The 24,626-nt window shown below is 39.8% G+C and overlaps 1 protein-coding gene across 1 annotated transcript; it reads left to right on the forward strand.

Annotated features, from left to right (window-relative positions):
* Positions 1 to 1,975: 1,975 nt before the first annotated feature.
* Positions 1,976 to 22,077, forward strand: naglu (N-acetylglucosaminidase, alpha). The gene is made up of 6 exons (XM_028568315.1): positions 1,976 to 2,510; positions 11,972 to 12,119; positions 13,869 to 14,015; positions 14,793 to 14,878; positions 17,750 to 18,006; positions 18,220 to 22,077. The coding sequence occupies exons 1-6, from the start codon at positions 2,098 to 2,100 to the stop codon at positions 19,425 to 19,427; spliced, it is 2,259 nt and encodes a 752-aa protein (XP_028424116.1). The 5' UTR covers positions 1,976 to 2,097; the 3' UTR covers positions 19,428 to 22,077.
* The last annotated feature ends 2,549 nt before the right edge of the window (positions 22,078 to 24,626 follow it).

Raw genomic sequence — 24,626 nt, forward strand, 5'->3', positions numbered from 1 at the left:
ATATATTAGGTCACAAATCTTCATCCACCAATAAGAATGATGAAGGTGCAATTAACTAAAACACCTGTGTGGGTGTTCAGAGCCTTTAAGTCTGTTTAATTGAAATAATGAGTTGAATGAATGTGGAGCTGAGAGGTCACTCAACTCATAAAATTAAGTTTCTAAACAAACATGGTCTGCATCAGCATGCATTGTTTCAGAGTTAAAAATCTCCAGAGACCCTTCTTTTTTTTGTTGTTTGAGGGGAAGTGTGTGTGTGTGTGTGTGTGTGTGTGTGTGTGTCTTTAGCACGTTTTGAAAACCGTGTTTACCATGATGAAGGTTATTGAATTTGATAGCTTGTTATGTTATTGGGAGCAGGCTGCCATGTTCTCTGGTACGAAGTGGTGCCAACAGCATTCACAACTGGAAGTTTTGTGTCAAATGTAGAAAAATGTAAATGGTAAACACATCTGGCTGCAGTCTTTGTCAGTTGGTGATTCAACTTAATATCTTCAGTTTATTCTGTCAATGTAAGTTAACTAAACTCAACTGGTTTTACAATGTTACAACTCATGAGTGAACTACGTATTCAACTGAAGTTCAACTTAATTCACATTTTTAAGGCAGCAGGGAAAGTTAAGTTGTTAAGTTGTACAGCTTTAAAGCAACATTATGTAACTATTTTCACCTTTATAATAACTGCTTCAAAATTATTTTTATGGTGCCTCTGTCATATGTAATAATATGTAGTCTGCATAACAAGTACGTTAAAACTTTTTTAGCTTGTAATACTCCTGTACTTTGAGTTCATTAAGATTTTTAACTTGCAATGCAGTAATTTGACTGTGTGTGTGTTCTGTGTGCTTTACGAGCAGAGCCATACCATGGAGGACTCTGTGGTGATGTTCTCAGTATCTTTTCTGGAAATGTAAGGGTATTAGTAACCCCATGTTTAGTGCACAGAACATCATGTTAGCATATTAGTAATTATTTATTAAGGTTCTGCCAACCTGAGTCTACAGTTATGAATTGTTTATAAATGGATTTTGGTTGGGATGCTCTTTAACACAAAGTGGTAAAGTGTTTCTCATTAAAGGATCTAAGCATTAGTAAATATTTCTTAGCCATTAATTAGCTATTAGTTACAATTTTTATACAAACCTTTATAAAGGTTGACTTATTAGAATTTTGCAAAAAAAACAACTTCTTGAAATATCCACTTGATATGTACCTCATACTACTCATATTACCTTCAGATTAAATTTGGAATATACATTTTACACAAAGACTGGATTTTATCCCCCAACACTGAAACAATGTGAGGAAGGATCGGGTCCTCGTATTGGTCTATATGAGCAATTACAATAAGCAATACCTGTTTCAATGATCATATTGACACTTTGCAAATGTTTTGGGACAGACTTGAAGGGTTTTGAACCTATCCTTAACCACACAGGTTGCAGCCATAGGGACCCAGATTGGCTATTTACTTTAGTCTATTTTTTTTTAAGATTATTTTTTGGGGCTTTTCTGCCTTTAATTGATAGGACAGCTAGGTGAGAAAGGGGGAAGACACGCAGGAAATCGTCTCAGGTCGGACTCGAACCCTAGACTTCTGCATCGAGGCATAAGCCTCTCAGTATATGCGCGCCTCCTCTACCCACTGAACCAACCCGGCAGCGTGTGTTACTTTCACATCATGTCGGCCCACATATCTCCTGTGCGTCAGTTTAGTGAGCTGCAAACTTAATATAAAGGTCAACGTGTTACCATTTGTCCTGGCTGTGTTTTGAACTATCAGCAGTGAGCAATGATTCACCAAGTTACATGGTTTACACCTTGAGCTTTTTAATGACATGATCACATGACATCAAGCAAGCATCTGAAATCAACAGCTTCTGTAACCATATGACGGATTGATCCCGTGGTTTTATGGGAACTGCATCCTCTGATTGGCTGTGCGTTATAATCGAGGCAGCAGCTCTCTCGCTCTGATTGGCCAGCAGCACTTCAGTAAACCATCAGCTTCCTGGTTATCTGCAAATGGACAAATAAACTTGTTTTTAAACCTGTGCTACGGTGGGAAACTCTGGCTTCATTTGACTGGGGATCACCATGTCACCCAGAAGCGGCTGGAGCCCGGTTCTGCTCGTCGTGTTCTGTCTTTTTGTAACTGTATGTTGTAAGTTTCCTACCCTAGACCACATCAAACCGAAAGCCAGCGACAAGACTCAGGGGAGAGCAGTGGTCGAGCTGCTGAGACGCCTGCTCGGGACCAGATCTCCTGAGTTCCTAGTGTCAGTCAACAGGAGCCTTTCCAACGACAGCCTAGATGTGTGTGAGCTCAGGTCTTCTAAAAACAACAAGATATTCGCTACGGGCAGCACCGGAGTGGCAGTGGCTACTGGCATTTACAACTATTTGAAATATTTCTGCAACTGCCATGTTTCCTGGTCTGGTGACCAGCTGGACCTGCCCCGTCCTCTGCCGAGGCTCACCGGCGTCCTGCGCATCAACACCCGGCACAGGTCAGTAAGCCACCGGTTGGAATACTGGCACACGCCTCAACGCTTTCTCTTGGCATTGTTAGCAGCACTTTAATTCGGCGTACACCCAGTACACCAAGCAGACCTTCTTTTATTGAAATTCTGCGGACATTTTAAACTTTTCACATTACTAGGCTAACGCTACTAGCTAAATTAGTAACGGTACTGCGTCCATGTCTACTTCACCAAAAGACCTTGTTAATTACTCTTTTAACGTCTTAAGTCATATTCTACAAGAGTAGCCTAAAGGCAGTTTTAACAATAAATGTATTATCAGGGGTGAAAAGTAAGGAATGTACTTTTAGTAGTTACAATTTTGAGGTAGGCTAAGGTTACTTGAGTATTTTTGCATTTTTGTCTTAGTTACTAGTTACTTTTCAGGTCACACAAAACCCATGATCATGCTATAGATGAAACTATCCAACAGTATGTAAAGAAGTTAAAAAAGGAGCTGCATTTTGACATAACATTAAAATGCTTTTTATAGGCTGGAGTGATTTAATGATATAAAAAACGTAGATAGATGGATGGATACATCATTTGTTTATTCCCAGGGTGAAATTCTCAAAGTAAAGGATCTCAAAACTTTTTGCACTATTATTTTTTTCATATGGAAGTGTTGTTCCCTTTTGGAAGAGAGAAAGTATTGAGCTTTTAAAACATCAGCTATGAGCTGACTCATATAACAGACTCTATATGTTCCTCTAAATTCCAACCTCCCATAAAACAAATGAAAGAACAATGCACTTTATGTCATATATTTTATTAAAAAGTATTCCCCTCATGGTCCCATATGTTTTATGTAATCAAAGGCAGACAAAGAGAGGTGTGGCTTAGGGCTGCACAATATATCAGGTTTTTTTATAATCGTCATCACGATATCAACTGGTGCAATAAACGCACTAGGAGATTTTTTTGTGTTAGTGGAAAGAACATTTCAGCAGAAAACTGCACATTAAAATGTAACTGTCATTCTTTTTTTCTTTTTTTTAGTGGCGCCGTTTATATTTAATTCAATGTTCACTTTTTTCAATAAAAGAAAGTTGGAAATGATTTCATTTTGAATTCAATAAGCAATTTGTTGTATTTTAGCAGAATACTGAAAGCAGCAGACATGTGTACACTCTAATACCTTTTTATTTATCGCAAGTAATATCGTTATCGCAAAATTCAACAACGCTATAGCATATTGCATATTTTCCTCATATCGTGCAGGCCTAGTGTGGATTGCATTTGTAAAAAGTCCTCCGTTTGAATGGCCTGTGTGTATACTTTGATTGCAAATGTTGCTGACATCAGCAAAAGACCTTTGAAAATGTTGTTTTCCCACCAAATCCACTTCACACTGCTGTACATCATGTGTGTCAACTCCCCTCAGTGGCAGACTGCGGTCAAGCCAGCCGACACTCGGATCTCCGTGGTCAAATCAGCCGACACTAAATTTGTAATGCGCTCTTATAACGGTACGCGTGGTAAATGCATTCAAACGGCCCAGCTCGAGTAGCGAAGTTAGGGAGATGATACACATGGGAATACTTCCGGTTTTCAAAATAAGGTGTTAATACAACATACATTTAAAACTAGATTAATGGATTATATTCACCTTAAGTAAAATATATGTAACCTGTGCCTGCCCTTTATACAAAACAAATAAGTAAATTGTGAAAGGAATGTATATTTTGAGTTTTACAAGAATACAACATTTATCAAGGAATAATTCCAGACAATGATTTTTGTCAGGTGACACCTCTGACTGCACCCATATTTAAAATCAAGCAATTAAACTGTATAAATTTGGAAATTTTAGGAAGTAAAAGTCCCATATTTCTAGGGTAAAATGACGTCAAATCTGAAACTTAAGGTGCCATAAAAAGACGTTGGTCCATAGTTCCAGGTAATGACTGACATATTTGAGTAGAGGACATCTATGACTACACCCATACTGAAAATGAAACATGTTTACTGTATAAATTTGGAGATTTTTGGAAGCAAAGTCCCATACTTCTGTTGTAAATGAGTCAAAATATGAAATTGGAGGTGCAATAAAAAGACTTTGGTCCATAGTTCCAGGCAATGACTGATATATTTGATTACAGGGCATCACTTAATACTATCATACAGAAAATGAAACAATTTTACTGTATAAATATGGAGAGTTTTGGAAGCAAAGTCCCATACTTGTGCTATAAAAGGAGTCAAAATATGAAATTTGAGGTGCCATAAAAACACTTTGGTCCATAGTTCCAGGCAATGATTGATATATTTGAGTACAGGGCATCACTTAATACTATCATACTGAAAATCATACAATTTTACTGTATCATTTTGGAGATTTTTGGCAGCAAAGTCCCATACTTGTGCTATAAAAGGAGTCAAAATATGAAATTTGAGGTGCCATAAAAACACTTTGGTCCCTAGTTCCAGGCAATGATTGATATATTTGAGTACAGGGCATCACTTAATACTATCATCCTGAAAATGAAACATGTTTACTGTATAAATTTGGAGATTGTTGGAAGCAAAGTCCCATACTTGTGCTGTAAAAGGAGTCAAAATATGAAATTTGAGGTGCCATAAAAAGACTTTGGTCCATAGTTCCTGGAAATGACTGAGATATTTGAGTAGAGGACATCTATGACTACACCCATACTGAAAATCAAACATTTTTACTGTATAATTTTGGAGATTTTTGGAAGCAAAGTCCCATATTTCTGTTGTAAATGAGTCAAATTGGAGGTGCAATAAAAAGACTTTGGTCCATAGTTCCAAGCAATGACTGATATATTTGAGTACAGGGCATCACTTAATACTATCATACAGAAAATGAAACAATTTTCCTGTATAAATATGGAGATTTTTGCAAGCAAAGTCCCATACTTGTGCTGTAAAACGAGTCAAAATATGAAATTTGAGGTGCCATAAAAAGACTTTGGTCCATAGTTCCAGGCAATGACTGATATATTTGAGTACAGGGCATCACTTAATAATAACAAACTGAAAATCATACAATTTTACTGTATAATTTTGGAGATTTTTGGCAGCAAAGTCCCATACTTCTGCAGTAAAATGAGTCAAAATATGAAATTTGAGGTGCCATAAAAACACTTTGGTCCAAAGTTCCCGGTAATGACTGACATATTTGAGTAGAGGACATCTTTGACTACACCCATACTGAAAATCAAACATTTATACTGTATAATTTTGGAGACTTTTGGCAGCAAAGTCCCATACTTGTGCTATAAAAGGAGTCAAAATATGACATTTGAGGTGCCATAAAAACACTTTGGTCCAAAGTTCCTGGTAATGACTGACATATTTGAGTAGAGGACATCTTTGACTACACCCATACTGAAAATGAAACATTTTTACTGCATAATTTTGGAGATTTTTGGAAGCAAAGTCCCATACTTGTGCTGTAAAACAAGTCAAAATATGAAATTGGAGGTGCCATAAAAAGACTTTGGTCCATAGTTCCAGGCATAGGCGGCGCTAGGCTATTTTTAGGGGTGCTAAAGCACCCCTAAATATCATCTCAGCACCCCTGAAAATAAAGTCCTTATTGTGATAATGTGAGATCGTTTAGTGCTCAAAGTAGTGGCGGTTTTTGGCACGGGCGAACCGGGCAGCCACTTAACTTAAAAAAATATATAAATAATCCTCTGTGCTGCGAAGCGTTTTTCTGTTTTCTATCTGTAGTGGCGAATTGTCCTCAGACTGAACAAAACAAACTAAAAACTCCAAAGTCCAAAAGCCACTGAGGCACCGAAGGAGTGAATCTTACGCAGAGATAAAAACGTTCATTGTCCAGGCAGAGATGGCATTTCTGTGAGGTTTATTAATCCAATTTCTCAGCAACAAACATTTCACACAAAGGAGCAATGGCGTCTCTAGGCTCTGGTAAAAAACCATCAGCCCTCCCCGGTGTCTACCTCCCACATACCTGTTCACCCATATTTGTAGACTACACCTGTGGCTAAGGCTGCTTGGTACTTTCAAAACAAAAGCACTTGATGATACTAAAAATAAGCAAAATAAAATACTAATGATAAAACAAATTTATGTAGCTATATGATTCAAGCAAAAACCGAAATTAAATAAATTAATATTTAACTATTAAACATAAACAATGATTCTGGCAATAACAAAACAATGAATAGCTCCAACACTATCATTTCACTGTGTGGGGAATTGGCAGATCAGCACCCCCAGCAGCTGCAGGCGCCCTGCTTGCTGAGAGAGGTCAGCCCCCCCTACTTTCACAATGAAATGGACTAGTCCGTCCCACAGTGCGCCGCCAAAGATAAACAAACGGTGACAGGAGAAATGGGAAGTACACAGAGACGGAGAAAGACGAGTCTAAACGGTCTAAACCTTTGTGTTATGTCAATGGTCTAAACGCCAAAATGAAAAAAAGTTACCCAAGCAGCTCAAATAAAAGAAAAAAGCGAAAAGACATGTTTTCGGGAGCAGCAGGACCTTCATCAGCTCTACTTTGGTAGCCTACACAATGCATTCTCTGTTGATTAGTTGATTACATTTGCCTTCTGTTTGACAGCACAAAGGAGCGAGGAGAATAGAGAGGGAGAAGGGCAGAGAGAGCAAGATGAACAAGGTGAGAAAATGGCTAGGTAGCCTATAAGACATGTATATGGTAGGACTACTGTGTTTTATTTTCTTTTATTTGAAGATTATTTTCTAGTTGATTACAAAAGGTTTTGTATGTGATTGTCAGTGATAGGACGGAGGGAAGGAGATAGAGGGAGAGAGGAGGATGGGGAGAGAGAGAGAAGGATGGAGAGCGAGTGGACAAAGAGAGGGACCTGGAAGAACCAGGTGAGAAAGTGGACATATATTATACGGGCAAAAACACTTAAAACATTCCATTCACATTATATTTACATATGCATTTCATGGAGGACTAGGCTCTTAAGAAAAAGAGATGTTGTGTTTTCCCCATCTGGTTCAGAGGCATTATTAGATTAGATGAAAAAGTTGAAAATCAACAGCAGAAAAAAACATGAATAATCTTGTCTAAAAATATGTTAAGGCTTATTTTACCATTCAAGATATGTGCAGGGGTGTAGCTCTAAATTCTGGGCCCTGTGAAAGGCATTTTCTATGGGCCCCTCCCTGCAGCCAAAGCTATAAATTCTAGCATATTTTTGGGCCCTCCTCACATGAGGGCCCTGGGCACTCAGTCCCCTTTCCCCCCCCAGTCCAACACCCCTGGGTATGTGTGCTGCAATAATCATGCTTTGTAGTTTCCATCTTTTTTCACAGCAGATGCCTTAAATCTGTTGATAGTTTGTCATAATTGCATATCTCAGTGGAAACTTGTCCACGCAAAGAAGTAGGGGAGAACCGGGACGAATGAAACAGTTTTTAATTAAACGTAATTTACAAAGACATCGTAAAACACTTAAAGCTAATATTTTGTCACTAGCAACCTAAATCTGTCCTCGGTCAAATACAGTTGCATTTTCAGCTCTGACTGAAACCGTTGGGGAGTTATTTAAGCAGTAGTCTGACGCGCGTTTTGATTAATTCGTCCCTCCTGGCCTGGACGAATGAAACAGGCGTGGGGGGGACGAATGAAACATACAGTTTAAGCTATGTACACTTCCCACAACTTCAATATTTAGCAACATATCATGAATAGTACTTTAAATAGGTGTTATTTCAGATAGATTGCTGTAGGGCTATAGCCTACGTCTTGGTGAATGTCTGTTAACAACTCATTGCCGTCATCGTGAAGCGCGTATCCCGCAATTATGGAAATACCATGGCACTATGCCATTTATATAACTAGAATAATACATGTTTCCAATTATGTAGTGTTTCTATAGTACAAAATGTTATTTCGCTCTGTTATGTGGGTAAGGCCACCGCACATCTAAATAAGTAGGCCTACGCTTCATGAACCACAGCCCGTCAGTCTCCATGGGATAACATGGGAAAACCTGATAGCCCCAAATATATTTACATCTTTCTAAAACCACTTTTCCATGTCTCACCTGTATAAAATATTGTATAAACACAGATAGGCTATGTGTGCAATTACTTAGAATACATGGGGTTTACTGCCTGGTTGTGACGAATGAAACCGCTGTTTCAATCGTCCCGACAGCAACAATTGACATTTAAACCTATTTTGCTCCTAAACTAAAAAACTCTGACATTCCACACTGTAGGACATTTTAAAACACTAATTAATCTGTCATATGACCATGCCAACGGTACATGAAACAATAAATACAACCTGTCATTAAAAAAAAATTTATCGTTTCAATCGTCCCGGTTAATTTTTTTTTAATGACAGGTTATGTATTTATTGTTTCATGTACCATTGGCATGGTCATATGACAGATGAATTAGTGTTTTGCTTCCAAAAATCTCCAAAATTATACAGTAAAAATGTTTCATTTTCCGTATGGGTGTAGTCAAAGATGTCCTCTACTCAAATAGGTCAGTCATTTCCAGGAACTATGGACCAAAGTCTTTTTATGGCACCTCAAATTTCATATTTTGACTCCTTTTTATAGCACAAGTATGGGATTTTGCTGCCAAAAATCTCCAAAATTATACAGTAAAATTGTATGATTTTCAGTTTGATAGTTTTAAGTGATGCCTTGTACTCAAATATATCAGTCATTGCCTGGAACTATGGACCAAAGTCTTTTTATGGCACCTCAAATTTCATATTTTGACTCATTTTACTTCAGAAGTATGGGAATTTGCTTCCAAAAATCTCCAAAATTATACAGTAAAAATGTTTGATTTTCAGTATGGGTTTAGTCATAGATGTCCTCTACTCAAATATGTCAGTCATTTCCAGGAACTATGGACCAAAGTCTTTTTATGGCACCTCAAATTTCCTATTTTGACTCATTTTACTGCACAAGTATGGGACTTTGCTGCCAAAAATCTCCAAAATTATACAGTAAAAATGTTTCATTTTCAGTATGGGTGTAGTCAAAGATGTCCTCTACTCAAATATGTCAGTCATTACCTGGAACTATGGACCAATGTCTTTTTATGGCACCTTAAGTTTCAGATTTGACGTCATTTTACCCTAGAAATATGGGACTTTTACTTTCTAAAATTTCCAAATTTATACCGTTTAATTGCTTGATTTTAAATATGGGTGCAGTCAGAGGTGTCACCTGACAAAAATCATTGTCTGGAATTATTCCTTGATAAATGTTGTATTCTTGTAAAACTCAAAATATACATTCCTTTCACAATTTACTTATTTGTTTTGTATAAAGGGCAGGCACAGGTTACATATATTTTACTTAAGGTGAATATAATCCATTAATCTAGTTTTAAATGTATGTTGTATTAACACCTTATTTTGAAAACCGGAAGTATTCCCATGTGTATCATCTCCCTAACTTCGCTACTCGAGCTGGGCCGTTTGAATGCATTTACCACGCGTACCGTTATAAGAGCGCATTACAAATTTAGTGTCGGCTGATTTGACCACGGAGATCCGAGTGTCGGCTGGCTTGACCGCAGTCAGTGGTAGCCACAAGACTTTACCAGATAGAGGAGCCATTCCTGTCAAATGACCAGTTGCCATGAGAGTCATAGAAATGCTGCGATAGCTTTTTTTTTTTTTTTTTTTTTTAATCAGCAGCTAAGAACATCTAGCTTCCCAGCACATAAGACACATGACAACTTCTGATATCAAACTTTACAAAAGAGGATGCCGTGATATGTCTGTGTTTGAATGCTACGGTAGCAGTATTTGGACGCAGTGTAACCCCAGCCCCCACCGCTCACAACACACACATCAAAACCCATGGGTGCGTGACCATACTGTCTATGTGCGTGACAAATGGACCGTTGTCACACATTATTTTTCATTGTTTACTGTGAGCACTATGGACACTTGTACTGTGGCCGGGCCCTTTTTAAAGGACCCTTCCTTTCAATTATCTGTTGTTAGACCCGCATCAGCTCATCCCAGTTATGTTATGTGCACAGTAGTTAGATTGAAAAAGCCATGGCAAGCATCATGGCACACTTTAGTTTTCCCATGACTATATCTTGGTGGCAAAGAGCAACTCTTAGCGGGAAGGAAGCGGGCGTCATTTACCAGCTGCAGAAAACTAAGTCTTAATTTACACTGCTTTAAAAAACAACAGTGCCTATGTGATTTTTTTTAACTGGCTATTTATTATTTTAGCAATGCTATATGACAACTACTTATAGAAAATGACAGGGAAATATTTGTTTTTTTTCAGTACTTTTTTCCACTACAGTGGAGTCATCATGCTAGTATTGTAAATGGGTGTAGAAATTGCAAATACTTTGGCAGGCACTTTATTCTAGGAGTGCATATTGGTAATTTGCTTAGGCCTTTTATACTGTCGAGGATAATGGTAGGAAAGAGCAAGCCGGTGATGTCTGTGCTCTGAGGGAAAGTACCATTACACAGCAGACTTGTCTAAGATGTGTCACAGAGGTCACAGTTTGGTATTCTGTCTAGCAAAAGCTTGCTGCTCATACAGATGTAATGAGACCAAGAATCCAGCTGAAGCAGTAATCTTTCAAAAACCCACAAGGTCTTTTAATAATAGTTAACCATGGTTTGAATGGATCTTAAAAAACTAGGGGCTGCAACTAGGGATGATTTTTATTGTTGATTAATCTGTTGATTAATTAGTTAGGTTGTTCTTTTAAAATGTCACCAGCAATTTAGATGCTTTTTCTCTGTGACTCTGGGGCTGGGGGTCCGGGGTTCAAGTCCGACCTGGGACGGTTTCCTGCATGTCTTCCCCCTCTCTCTCCCCCTTTCATTGCGTTCCTATCATTACAGGCGGAAATGCCCAAAAAAAAAAAAAAAAAAATCCTGTATATGGGCTAGGTGTCAAACTCAAATTTCACAAAGGGCCACACTGGAAAATTAGTTTATTGACATGATTTTATTTAATTGGAAAAAGTAAAATATATTTGACTGTATTATTGCACTTCTCATATAGCCATTTCACTTACAATTTGGTCCACATAACACCCTTAAAAAAAGTCAGCAAAAAAGTTCCCTAGTCATCATAGAATTTAGCAAAACAATGCATTCTGATTTCATTTTCTAAAGCAGGCTACCACACAGCCGTCTTACAACAACCTAAATTTGGCCCACAGACCTAGAGTGTGCTACAGTGACAAAATATATAAAGAATACCATTTTGCTCTTGCGTGGTATATTTGACTTTGCAGTCTTTAATTCAAGCAGCTATGAAGTCTTGCCTAATGCTAACAAAGCATGCTTTTTTTTGTCATTTTGATTCTCTTTGTTGATTTATAGCTTGATTTCTTTTATTTTGATTTTAGGATTATTATTTATTCTTTGCGTATCTGCATTTTATCTAATTTGAACATTTCATTTTTAAGACTCATCACTTTTATGATAAACTATGTATTTGTCTGTTTGTAACTAGGTTCCGGTATTACCAGAACGTCTGCACTTTTAGCTATTCCTCTGTGTGGTGGGACTGGCCAAGGTGGGAGAGAGAGATCGACTGGATGGCACTCAATGGAATCAATCTGCCGCTGGCTTTCACAGGACAAGAAGCCCTGTGGCAAGAGGTAAGAGCAACCTGTTAAGTGTGATTTATGGTTGTGTGGAGGCTCCACGCAGAGCTTTCGCTGTAGCCTACGTAAGTGGCCTGAAGTTTATACTTGTGTGCTGGTGTGTGCGTCGAGTCGGCAGGTGTTTGCGTGGGGGGAGTGTGTGGTAGAGCGAGGGAGAGAGAGACAGTGATGGTGATTATCTTCGGAGTGAGTACCGTCTCTAGAGTCCTAGTGAGAGAACCAAAGTGTCTCCCCTGTTCTTTCTGAACACACTGGGAAATCTGGAGCAGGAGAAGTTAACTATCTCATTGATTTCATGTTGTTGGTGGAGAAGGAGAACCAGGAAATGAGTCGGGGGAGGGGGGGGATGCAATGCTACCAAGCCATGGGCCAAACCACGCCGCAATGTCTTGTTAGATTTTTGGAGAGGTGCACGGCTACGGCATAGGGTCCAGTGTAGGATTGTGTCTTCGTGTACCTACGTACGGAGCCTCGCCTTAGATTTTATGTATAAATCACGCTTCAGGCTGAAAGTGATGATCTTCCTTAAAAAATCGACATTTAACCACTGGGACGCTGGTAAAAGCAGCTCTTAGTATCAGTGTACTGTACCATTATTGGCTCCTCTTAAGCCTTATTTCTGGAACAGATGTAACCGCAAACATTATTCTCAGAGCAACAAGTGAAATAATATCAAATGCAGGTATTTCTTTACCATTATAAGGCTTAGGTGCAGCACCGACGACGTTTTGGGCACCCCCTAAGCTGAATGAATGTAAAATCAATGTGAGCATCAAAACTTTTTTTAATCCGATCCAATGGTTGTAGTGGGTCCCCAAGTCTTTAAGCTTTTCTATTTTCTGCCCCAGCTTTTTTAGACATTTTAGACAGATATGGTAACAATTAATGGTCCAAAATGATGAATGAGCAATTGCATTTTTTTGGTTTCATTGAAAAACTAAATTTTCTTCAGGTAGGACCCCTAAACCCTCCGCAAAATACGTTCAACTAAAGGCCCAGACCCACCGACCAGACGGCTGCCCCTCGGCAGAAAAGGCATTCGGGCTGATCAGTCTCCCTGAGTTGGTCCAAAAAGTTCCTCAGAACACACCAAAGAGACGAGATATGTAATACGTCGCTTATCTGTATTGTCGCCCAAAAACTAAAAAATGGCAGCTGATTGGACGAACGCATCACGTTCTGTCATGGCGGCTCGTTCAGAATCCGATCTCATATTGGACTAAAATAGTTCACTGAAACGTGTTTCTGAAAACATTTGATGAGAGAAATAGGCTGTGCAGCTGCTGAATCGGTCTTCATTTCAGATCAACAAAGGTCAGTTTAAAAGATTTTCGTCAGATTTTGAGATACTCTAGTGATGCTCATCCCGCTCCCCGTTTCCTGGTTAGCTCTCCACCAATCAGATGGGTCAGACTGCCAGCAGTCCCTGTCCTGACGATTATACAAGTCAAATCAGCCAAAATGAAGGCCGACGGCCCCTCGGACGGACGACGGCACAGAACACACCGAACAGACTCGAGTCACTGACCTCGCCGGGCCGATTATCAGCTCAGTGGGTCTCGGGCTTAAGTCTTCCACAAACCTAGGGAAAACACTGGAAGGGGAAGAGGGATTCTGAGAGAAAGGAGATTCAAGAAGACGAGCAGGAATAATCTCTAAGAAGCAGATCCATGATCCATACCTTGATTGATATGTGCAGCACCATGTGAACATCACATTTACTTGTTGTGTACCTGTTTCTAGGTCTACCGAGCTCTTGGGTTAAATCAGTCGGAGATTGAAGAGTTCTTCTCTGGCCCGGCGTTTCTCGCCTGGAACCGAATGGGAAACGTTTTCAAGTTTGGTGGGCCTCTGCCACAGTCCTGGCATGTGAACCAGCTCTACCTCCAAGTACTGACACCTCCATGCTTGGCAACACAGTTGGAAGCCACTATGTGTAGAATCATGACACGTTTGACTTTGGCACCACCGAGTGGTAGCATCAAACACTGAGACTGAAAACCAACGGGCTGAAAGCAGCAGCTTTCACCTGGCCTGTCTTATTATTCAATAAACAAAAACTTTGGCCATCAGAAAAATTTAAAGATTTATTTCATCACATCATATTTTACACATATAGTGGCTTCAGTTTAGGTTTTAGAGGTCATTCCCATTGTTTATGAAAACATCGTACTCCCAAAAGTAATAGTTGAGATCTGGAAGAAACAGTGACAACGAGCCCCCAGGTCGGCCAATTTATTGAAACCACTTTATTTGGAGGTCAAATTAAAAGTTGATACATCTGAAATGTTGCTAATAATCCCTCGTTGCACACAGCTACACTAAGTACAGTAGCTCTATATTGAAGCAGGAAGTCGGTGCAAACTGTGATGGCTGTTTGCAGACCGTTGAGCTCATAGTTTTACTGTTTCCTTTGTTTTTTTATTCCAAGTATCTGACTGATCTGGGGGTTTGTTTTCAAGCAGTGTCCAAAATAAGGCTGTTATTTTAAGATATAAAATAGTTAGATAATGTTGCTTTGAAGACCTTTTTTAAAAGCTATCCATTTTTGTGGATAAAATTGTCTAATATATAATTGTCTATATTTAAAATGTTGGCTGATGAATATCCGCTTACCAGCTGCCCTGGAACGCATCCTCTCACGTGACATTTGCTCTTTTTTTGCAGTTTAAAATCTTAGAGCGAATGAGATCCTTTGGCATGACTCCTGTGCTGCCAGCCTTCTCCGGGAACATTCCCAAGGGAATCCTCAGGTGACTCATGCTAGATCTAAATCTGACACACCTTATCTCTAAGCTAAAAGTACTGACGGTCCTGGTTCTAAGGTTTATAAGGATGATGAATTGATATCTTATATGAATGAAGTTTCACCAAGAGAATGTGACTCCTGAAATTAGCATAATGTATTCTGCTTGCACCTAGAGAAGATTTCCACTTCTTCCCTCACAAAGGATCTTTGACTGAGTACTTAACTTAAACCAGACAACAGAGAAATGCAATGTCGTCCAATTATCAACTTACTCACTGAATTAATGTTAAAGGTCCCATGGCATGAAAATGTCCCTTTATGAGTTTTTTTTTAACATTGATATGCGTTCCCCCAGCCTGCCTATGGTCCCCCAGTGGCTAGAAATGGTGATAGGGGTAAACCGAGCCCTGGGTATCCTGCTCTGCCTTTGAGAAAATGAAAGCTCAGATGGACCAATCAGAAATCTTCTCCTTATGAGGTCATAAGGAGCAAGGTTACCTTCCCTTTCTCTGCTTTGCCCGCCCAGAGAATTTGGCCCACCCATGAGAGAGAGACATCATGGCTTTCAAACGAGCAAAGTGGCAGTTGGTCAAGGCCACATTGTCGATTGAGGTCAAGTGCATCATATTTTATAAACTTATCACGTTATGTATGTAATTAAACGATGGATTGGAACGTTTGTAAGTACACCAGGAGTTTATGTAGTTTATTACAATAATAGTACCTTTTTAAATTGATAAAATATGCTGATGACATGGCATTAGTTGGCCTCTTACAAAAAACTGATCCCCTTGGTGAGGCCTCTTATTGAGCACACATAAAGCATGGTGCAATGATAGCGAGCTAGAGATCAATGTGGCAAAGACAAACGAGTTACTCTTTTGCAAAAAAACAGATGTAAAAATAGAGCCAGTTTTATTAAATGGCCTAGTAGTTGAAACTGTGGGAACTTTTAAGTACCTAGGTACGGTTCTTGACAACTATCTGAGTTTTTCAGATAACGCAGACTATATTTTAAGTCTCCTTAAAAGACTGAGCTGTCTGGGTGTCAGTGCTCAGATTACTGAGCTAGTATACATCACACACATTGAAATTGTTTTAACTTTTCATCTCTCTGCTTGGTTTGGCCATTTAAGCTGCAAACGCAAGAACAAGCTAAATAGAATTGTGTCAATGGCTAGCAAAATAGTGGGCAAACCCCTAAAACATCTGACCCAAATAATACACTGATAGAATGAGGAAGAAAGCTAGGAAAATCAATGCACATAGTACACACCATCTTTCGAGACAGTTTGAGCTCCTGAAGTCTGGGAGGTGCTTCAGAGTACCTCTGGCAAAAAGTGTATTTAAAAAATCCTTTATTCCAAATGCCTATTTAAGCAGATTTGTTTTGTTTTTATCTTGATATCTTTTTTATACTCAACTTACTATGTCTGATATGTTGTCTGTATGTTTATTTCTTGTATGTCTGGTGAGCCAAAGGAAAATTTCCACCCTGGTGGACAATAAAGATTTATTCTATTCTTCTGTTCTATTCTATGTAAATTAGAGATGGCCCGATACCACTTTTTTGCTTCCCGATACCGATTCCGATACCTGAACTTGCGTATCGGCCGATACCAGAGTGTCATATATTTTATTATGTTTTAACAGCTGTATACTACTATCCCTGTATGGATGGGATATGATTTCTATCTTTGTTGTCGGTCTGGTTCAGGTTAAACTCTTTGTGAAACATGAACAAACACAAACAATGAACGCCACAGAACTTTCTTTTATTCTTCTTCTCCAGTTTGATAGTCAGTTATAACGGAAAAAGAACATAAATAAACTACTTTTAATGTAGATTTTCTTTAGGGCTTTATTACGTGGTATCGGATCGGTGCATAATCTCCAGTACTTCCCGATACCAGCGTTTTAGGCGGTATCGGAGCAGATACCGATACGGTATCGGAACATCTCTAATGTAAATAACACTTGCCTGCTCTCTTCTGCTCTCTGTTGCTGCTGCCGCTGCTACCTGCAGTTAGACGAGTGCTTAGGGCCGTCTACAAATTACTACACCGAAAAGAGATACAACAAAAATATTTATTAATTTAATGATTAAATAAGGTAATGTCTACAAATGTACCTCAATTATAACTTGTCTCCTGCTAGTTATACAACAGCACTTACTTTAAAAAAATAAGTTAAATTAATAAATATTTTTCTTGTATATCTTTTCGGTGTAGTAATTTGTAGACGGCCCCTAAGCACTCGTCTAACTGCAGGTAGCAGCAGCATCAGCAGAGAGCAGAAGCCAGCAGGCAAGTGTTCATAAACTTCTGGTGTACTTACAAACTTTCCAATCCATCGTTTTAGGAGTACATAACCTATATGTACTAGTGTAGAAGTTTGGTATCATTTTGGGCATTATTACTGGGGTCATTTACGAGATACAAACGTGGGTCCATTAGCCCCAGCGCTAAGCTATTCAGCTGCTACGCTAACTCTCCCAATGTTCGACCGAGGTGAAAAAAGCTTCTGGGGGGGTGTTTGGCTTGATGTCATGGTGCAAAGGACCCTAGGGTGAAATTACTCCGAACCATCACTTTAAATAAATGTACTGTCCTTCGTCCGTCTTCACTCAGGTAGTTCCATAGGTTTTCATCGGTTTAAAAAAGCATTTAATTTTAATGTAATAATGTATAGAATATTACAATAATATCAGTGTCCAGCAATTATCTTATTCTTTTTGTGCTTGGGATTTTTCTTTGCCGCCAAAACTTTCTCTATGCAGGAAAAACTCTGGCTAAGTACAGTAAAGTGAATATTTCAGTCAAACCCATTTGGAATTCACACGTGTTTTCATTTATTTTTTTAAATTGTATTTCAGGTTGTATCCGGAAGCCAATGTAACCAGATTGGGGCCTTGGGCTCACTTCAACTGCAGCTTCTCATGCTCCTATATCTTAGACCCTCGTGACCCACTTTTCCTCCAGATCGGTTCCCTCTATCTGTCCCAGGTGGTGAAGCAGTTTGGTACAGATCACATCTACAACACTGACACCTTCAATGAGATGACTCCCCCCTCCTCTGACCCCAGCTACCTGTCTGCAGTCAGTCGTTCTGTCTTTGCCTCAATGACCGCAGGTGAGTGTCTGGGTGACTAATATCCTGTCCACATTGCGAGTTTTAAATCTGTGCCTGTCAGAATGCTGATATTATGGGTAAAAATAACAATAATTTCCCTTTTGTTATTGTTGTTATTGTGTAATTGTCCTACACAGACAGCCCCCGTCGAAGCACGGAGAACTGTCCCTTTCTTGTCCCTTATCCAAATCAATTTTTTTTCTTTCTCCCCAGTTGATCCTCAGGCAATTTGGCTGATGCAAGGCTGGCTGTTCTTCAGTGACGCAGCGTTCTGGAAGCCAGCCCAGATTCAGGCCCTACTACACGGAGTGCCCCTCGGAAGGATGATCGTGCTGGACCTGTTTGCAGAGACCGAGCCAATTTTCTCCTACACAGAGTCTTTCTATGGACAGCCCTTCATCTGGTGCATGCTGCAGAACTTTGGGGGCAACAGTGGATTCTTTGGCACTGTGGAGAGCATCAATTCAGGGCCCTTCAAAGCCTTACATTTCCCAAACTCCACCCTGGTGGGCATCGGCATGACACCTGAGGGCATTGAGCAGAATCCTGTGACGTACGAGTTGATGAGCGAGCTGGCTTGGCGCAAGGAGCCGGTCAACTTGTCAAAGTGGGCGTCGCTATATGCAGTACGCCGCTACGGCAGCACACAAGAGAACCTGACCGCTGCATGGAGGCTCCTGTTCGCCAGCGTCTACAACTGCACAGTGCCACATTACCGAAACCACAACCATAGCCCACTGGTGCGCCGGCCTTCCTTTCGCATGAATACTGACCTTTGGTATGACCCGGCTGATTTGTACAAAGCCTGGAAACTGATTATTGAGGCAGCTCCATCTCTCATGTCCAAGGAGACTTTCCGGTACGATCTTGTGGATGTGACTCGGCAGGTCCTACAAGTCCTGACAACTATCTTTTACCAGGATATCGCAGATGCCTTCCAGCACCAAAAGCTGCCGGAGCTGCTGACCGCCGGTGGGGTGCTGGTCTATGATCTCTTGCCTGAACTCAATCGTTTGCTCAGTAGTGACCGCAACTTCCTGTTGGGGACGTGGCTGGAGCGGGCCCGGTCTTTAGCCCTAGATGAGAAGGAGGCACAGCTCTACGACATGAACGCCAGAAACCAGCTCACTCTATGGGGTCCCAGTGGTGAGATCCTGGACTACGCCAGCAAAGAGTGGGGAGGCCTTATGGAGGACTACTATGCCCAGCGATGGGGCCTTTTTGTTCATACTCTGGTAGAGTGCCTGGACAGCGGTCAACCATTCAAGCAGGACGCCTTCAACCAGGCAGTTTTCCAGGTAGAAAAAGGGTTCATTTACAACGGCCGAAGGTACCCAACCAAGCCTCAGGGAGACGCGTACGAGATCGCCCACAGAATCTTCCTCAAGTACTACCCACAGGCCTTGAAGAGACTAGAGTGAGCAGAGACTACATTTTGAAAAAAACTTGTCTCAAGTCGCAGCAAGAAGAATGTCTTCCTCCACCTCTGATTTCCATGGCTATCCCAAAACATCGTAGAAAATCTAACCAACTCAATCTACAGGACCAATCTGTTTGCACATGTAGTCAAATCAGTGCTGGATAGTTGTGCATGTGGCAGGGGGAAAAGAGTTTTCACACATCACTTGAGTTTTCATGAGATGTTTTGGATTCCACTGCTCTTAAAGAACTAGTTCAACATTTTTGGAAATACACATATTTACTTTCCCAGAGTAAAATGAAAAGATGGATTTATATCCCATGCCTGTGTGTTAGGTATGGAGCTGGAATCAGGATGTGGTTAGCCTAGCTTAGCATAAAGACTGGAAGCAGGGGGAAATGGAATAGCCTGGCTCTGTCCAAAGTACAAAACAAGACTAAAGTGGTGTTATTTACACAGTGTATATTGTTTGATTACGTGTTGGAACTATTTCTTAACGAACAACCGTGTATCCATCCGCCCCACGCCGCTGTGCTGCATCTCTTACTATAGCTGGGGTTCAGTGGACTCAGGTTCTGGTCTCTGTGCAGACACCACGGTGCTGTCCAGTTATCTGGCTGTTTTTAAATCAGTAACTGACTCGATCTTGAAAACAACTTAGGATGACGACCAAGGACACGGTGACAACTCACTGCTTCTCCAGGTTTATTTAATTTTCATAAATAAATTTATATACAAGGAGTTTGTAGGTAGGTAATTAGGTTGAAAACCTTTTTAAATGGAAACAAAGAGAAAACACACACAGTTAGCTCATTGCTGAAAAGTAATAATGTCATTAGCATCTAAATAAACAATCAGAAGCAAACTTAGTCTTTGAATAATTTACAAAGTAATTAAACACCTCAATATAAATCAATATTTTACCGCACCATATTGAACCTGAGCACACAAACAAGTTTCAACAAAATGAATCCGGTTAAGCAACCACATTGCTACAAACGTCTTAAGACAGCTACAACTTCATAAGACATGAAAAACAAAGCGTACGGCTCAGAAACGAAATGTGCTTTTTACTTTCTCTCTTAAATTAATCCTTTGGTTTCAGAATCCCCAGAATATAAACAAAAATGCTCACTTACCAATACTCTGAAGTCTCCTGCACACTGATGCACCCTTGCATTTGTCTACTCCTCTCTCTCGCTGCACGGCTGTCGGCACTAACCGCGCTCATGAAGCCAGCGTCTTTTGTCACCATTAAACATTAAAATACTTTTTTCCGTTCATGTACAGGTAAACAAAGTGTTAATTAAAAAGCTTTAGAGGTGTTGGCAGGGTAGATGTATTTTGTAATACTTTGGACAGTCAGACTAGCTGTTCCCTCTGCTTCCGGTCTTTATGCTAAGCTAGGCTAACCACGTCCTGACTCTACTCTCACGGGATTAGTACCATCTGGGGACCCCCACACACACCTGAGTTTTGTGTGGCGCATTCGCACGGGATTAGCGAGGCCTGCTTTTACTTTATTTTCCTGACCTGTACCCAGAGGGTTGGGGGTCGGGGTTCCATATCTTTTTTGGCCAGGCCCGGTAGGGGTTACCAGAGGTGCATACCTTATCAGGATTAAGATCACTGACAACCTCCGTAATTATTACAAATGACTAGAGGTCACCAGGTAATACTGGTCCTGTGTGAATAGGGCTTTATTCTGTGGTTAATACACAGACATGAGATTGATATCCAGCGGAACACCTCCCTCGCATAAAGGAAGCACAAAACAACATGTTTGACTAGTCCTTTAAATCCGAGGCACTACACTGTAACTGCTGGTGGACGTTGAAATGTTTGACTTGCAGGAAACCTTTAGCAATTAATGAGATGGCATTTTCAGACACTGACACTATTCATGCCGATCAGTTTGAAGTCAATCTGAATATTGTGCCTTATTCTGAGCTAATTGAGTGTCAGGCTGTGTGCTTCATAGCCATTGCACTAATTAGCATCAGGACAAGTGGTCTTGCATAGTTACAAAACAATGTGGATGACTCTGATCTTGCATAACAATTTTCTACTTAATTTACAATTTCATGCTTATATGGTGCGTGTGAGTGGACCGTTAACCAGTGAGTTTCTGTACAGGTTTATTAACAGAGGGATTTCTTGAATGCTGAGTAATTGCTATTACAAATTGGCTCATGGTGCACCGTAGCAGATCACTTCATGTCTTCTTCCAAGTATTTTTCCTTTTTACAGAATATATTTTTATTTTTATATGAAAATTATAGGTGTTAAACTAAGACATTTCACATGTACAACAATCACTTTCTGGAAACAAATTGTCTATTTTTATGAGTCACATTTAGTTTTGAGATTTTTCTTTTTGATAAATTGTACTTTTAGTTAAGGATAATCAAAATATGTTGAGAGAATAATGATTATTTTTTTTAGTATTTAGCAGTATTTTAGCAATCATTACATTAACACAGCTTACATTCATAATGTGCCAAGAAACACAACATTGTACAATATTAGTTTCTTTATTGTATAAATGCTATTTTTGTATTGTGATGAATTAAGCTGTTGTGATTCTTCAACTCAGGCATGTCATAAGTCTTAAGGCTATGTGACTAATAATACAATGATTTCATGCTCCACCTCGGTGTTGTATGTGTGCTCAGTGATTATATTAACTCCACACGTTAACCTGACTGTCATTTATATATCCATCTGTCCACTGGACTGCAGTGGAGGATAGGGCTGAAGACTATCCCAGCATGCTTTGGGTGAGTGGTCTGTCACAGAGCTGACACTCAGACAGACAACCATTCAGACTCCTAGTTTAGAGATTCCCTGCATGTGTTTGGACTGTAGAAGGAAACTGAAGCACCTGGAAGAACTATTAGTAGTTTATTAGCAAAATGTATTTAAAGTACTAAAAAAATGGCCTCTGTGACAAATATATTAATATATATTGTTAAATTGCTCATTCTGATGCATCAATGCAGATTTTACTGTTGTAGCTGCTCGAGGTAGAGCCAGTTTAAACTACGCTATATACAGTAAGCTAGTTTAGTCTAAACAGTTCCCAAAATGGGGTCAGGCCCCTCCAAAGGGTCACCTGATAAATCTGAAGTCTGTGAGATGATAAATGGAAGAGGGAAAAAAAAGTTCTACAGATGTTGGTTTTAATTTTTCATACTTTTCTCTAATCTTTGTTTTTTTTCTGTGAAATATTTGATCCATACAGAGTTAATGAAATCAAACTGAGAGAAGTTCAGAGGGGAAATGTCTCTTCCCCCCCACCCCCAGAAACAGGTTTAGTTCCATGTGTTGGACATCTTTCTGTCAGCAGATGAGTGACAGAATATAATCTACAAAAAATGTAGACCGGGATATAGTTAACGAGAGGACAGGGAACACAAAGTGATGACAGGTCAGCCAGGTAGAATACTGATGCTAGAATATTTAAGGTAAATTTATTCAATATAGCAAGATACAAAAACTAATATGCGTAGAATCATATTTAGTAAGTGTCTTTGTAGACGTTTACATTTTGTCTGAAATAAAGCCATATAGTTTTCTTTCATATTGTGGTTTATGTATGACCATTAAAGGTGCAGTAGCAATGCTGATGCTGATGGTTGATATTTGAACTCATCTGCCAAACAAATACAACCTCCCCCCCCCTTCAGAATCTCCACCCCCCAGATTCAGGGACAGATAACTACTGGCTGGCCAGCTGGCAAATTCACATGCTGCCGCCACCCCACCATCAACTGTCCCTGCCTGTTGCTGATTTGCTGGAATAGTGTTTTGTGGCTTGTGCGCTCCTTTCTGTTTGTTGTGTGGATTAACACCGGTGGGGGGGGGGGGGGTTTCAGCACACAGAGCTGAATTTAACAAAAAGGGTTTTGGATTGGGGGTGCCCATACCTATAGGTATCCTTCTTGACGCAGTGATGCATTTCCTTAACTTATTATTGAAATATAACAAATAAGTACAAAAGGTGATGTTTATTAAAGGTTAAGGTAAATGTTAAGTTGTGAAAAGAATCCACGTACAGGCCAACATCCAACATAGTTCCCCTCATCTGGCACCTATTAGGGTTGGAAGCCAGAGGAGCAGTTTGTCCCGTTGGACTGAAGCAGTGATATCAGGGACTCCCCACAAAGAGACTGATGAGTCACAGTGGTCAGAAATGGGACATAGAAAGCTCTCAAAGAATGCACACAGTCGTTGGAGATGACTTTTTAAACAAAGCACAAAAGGACTCCAGAAATGAGGCAGGTCATCAAACAGTTTGATTCATATTTTTATTGTTGAAAAAATAATGAGTATCAGGTTTGTAGTTGTAGAGGGACTTAAACTGTTGAGTTCCTCTTCTTATGTACACTGATATTTCCTGTTCTGCTTTAGGCTCATTTGTTAGACATGTTAAATCCAGTATAGCCTTTCAAAATACAAACACTGGCTAAAATCCACAATGAGGTAAGAGCTCACTTTACATTACAGGGCCCAACAGGGCAGATCCGGTTCAGTTCCTCTAGAAACGCCATGTGTTGGACATCTTTCTGTCAGCAAATGATGCACACCAATCCAACACTGGTAGAGAAGCTGAACTGGACCTGGCACACTTTCAGTCCTTAAACAGCTTTTGTTTTAATGATGGCAACCCAACAACACCATGCCACAAGCATTCACACACTGCTCAGCGTTTCCTGCCTTTCACAGTCTGCCATCCCATCAACACCTGGAAGTTTCCATCAGACATCACATGAAGACACTAAGTGGATCAAAAGTCGTCATCCAGGAGAAAAGTGTTGGACCATATCACAGCCAATCGGAACCCATTTTTTTATGTGTACTTTTGCGTTTTCAGTCAAATGTGTGCATGAAATGCTTTTCTTTCCCCAAGGCTACATTTGTGTCAAACAGGTTAGATGGTATATATATATATATATATATATTCCAGTGCAATAAATTTCTTCTGATTTTATTTTGTAATAACGAGTAACGAGTAGGGTTGGGTATCGTTTTTTTTTTATTTTTTACGATTCTGATGCCGAACCAGTATGACCTCAAAGATGTAATATGTTTACTAGCGATCACGTTCAGTGAATGGTTAATATGCTTTTACATCCGTTTTGGTGAGCCCAGAGGGAAAATATGGCATTTTAAAAGTAGCCTCCATTTACGGTAGCTA

This window comes from Perca flavescens, chromosome 21 (genome assembly GCF_004354835.1).
Source record: "Perca flavescens isolate YP-PL-M2 chromosome 21, PFLA_1.0, whole genome shotgun sequence".
NCBI lineage: Eukaryota > Metazoa > Chordata > Actinopteri > Perciformes > Percidae > Perca > Perca flavescens.

Coding starts and splice junctions, on each gene's coding strand:
- naglu (XM_028568315.1), top strand. CDS start 2,098: ATGTCACCCAGAAGCGGCTGGAGCCCGGTTCTGCTCGTCGTGTTCTGT. Junction 2,511..11,971: donor CGCATCAACACCCGGCACAG/GTCAGTAAGCCA, acceptor GTTTGTAACTAG/GTTCCGGTATTACCAGAACG. Junction 12,120..13,868: donor AAGAAGCCCTGTGGCAAGAG/GTAAGAGCAACC, acceptor ACCTGTTTCTAG/GTCTACCGAGCTCTTGGGTT.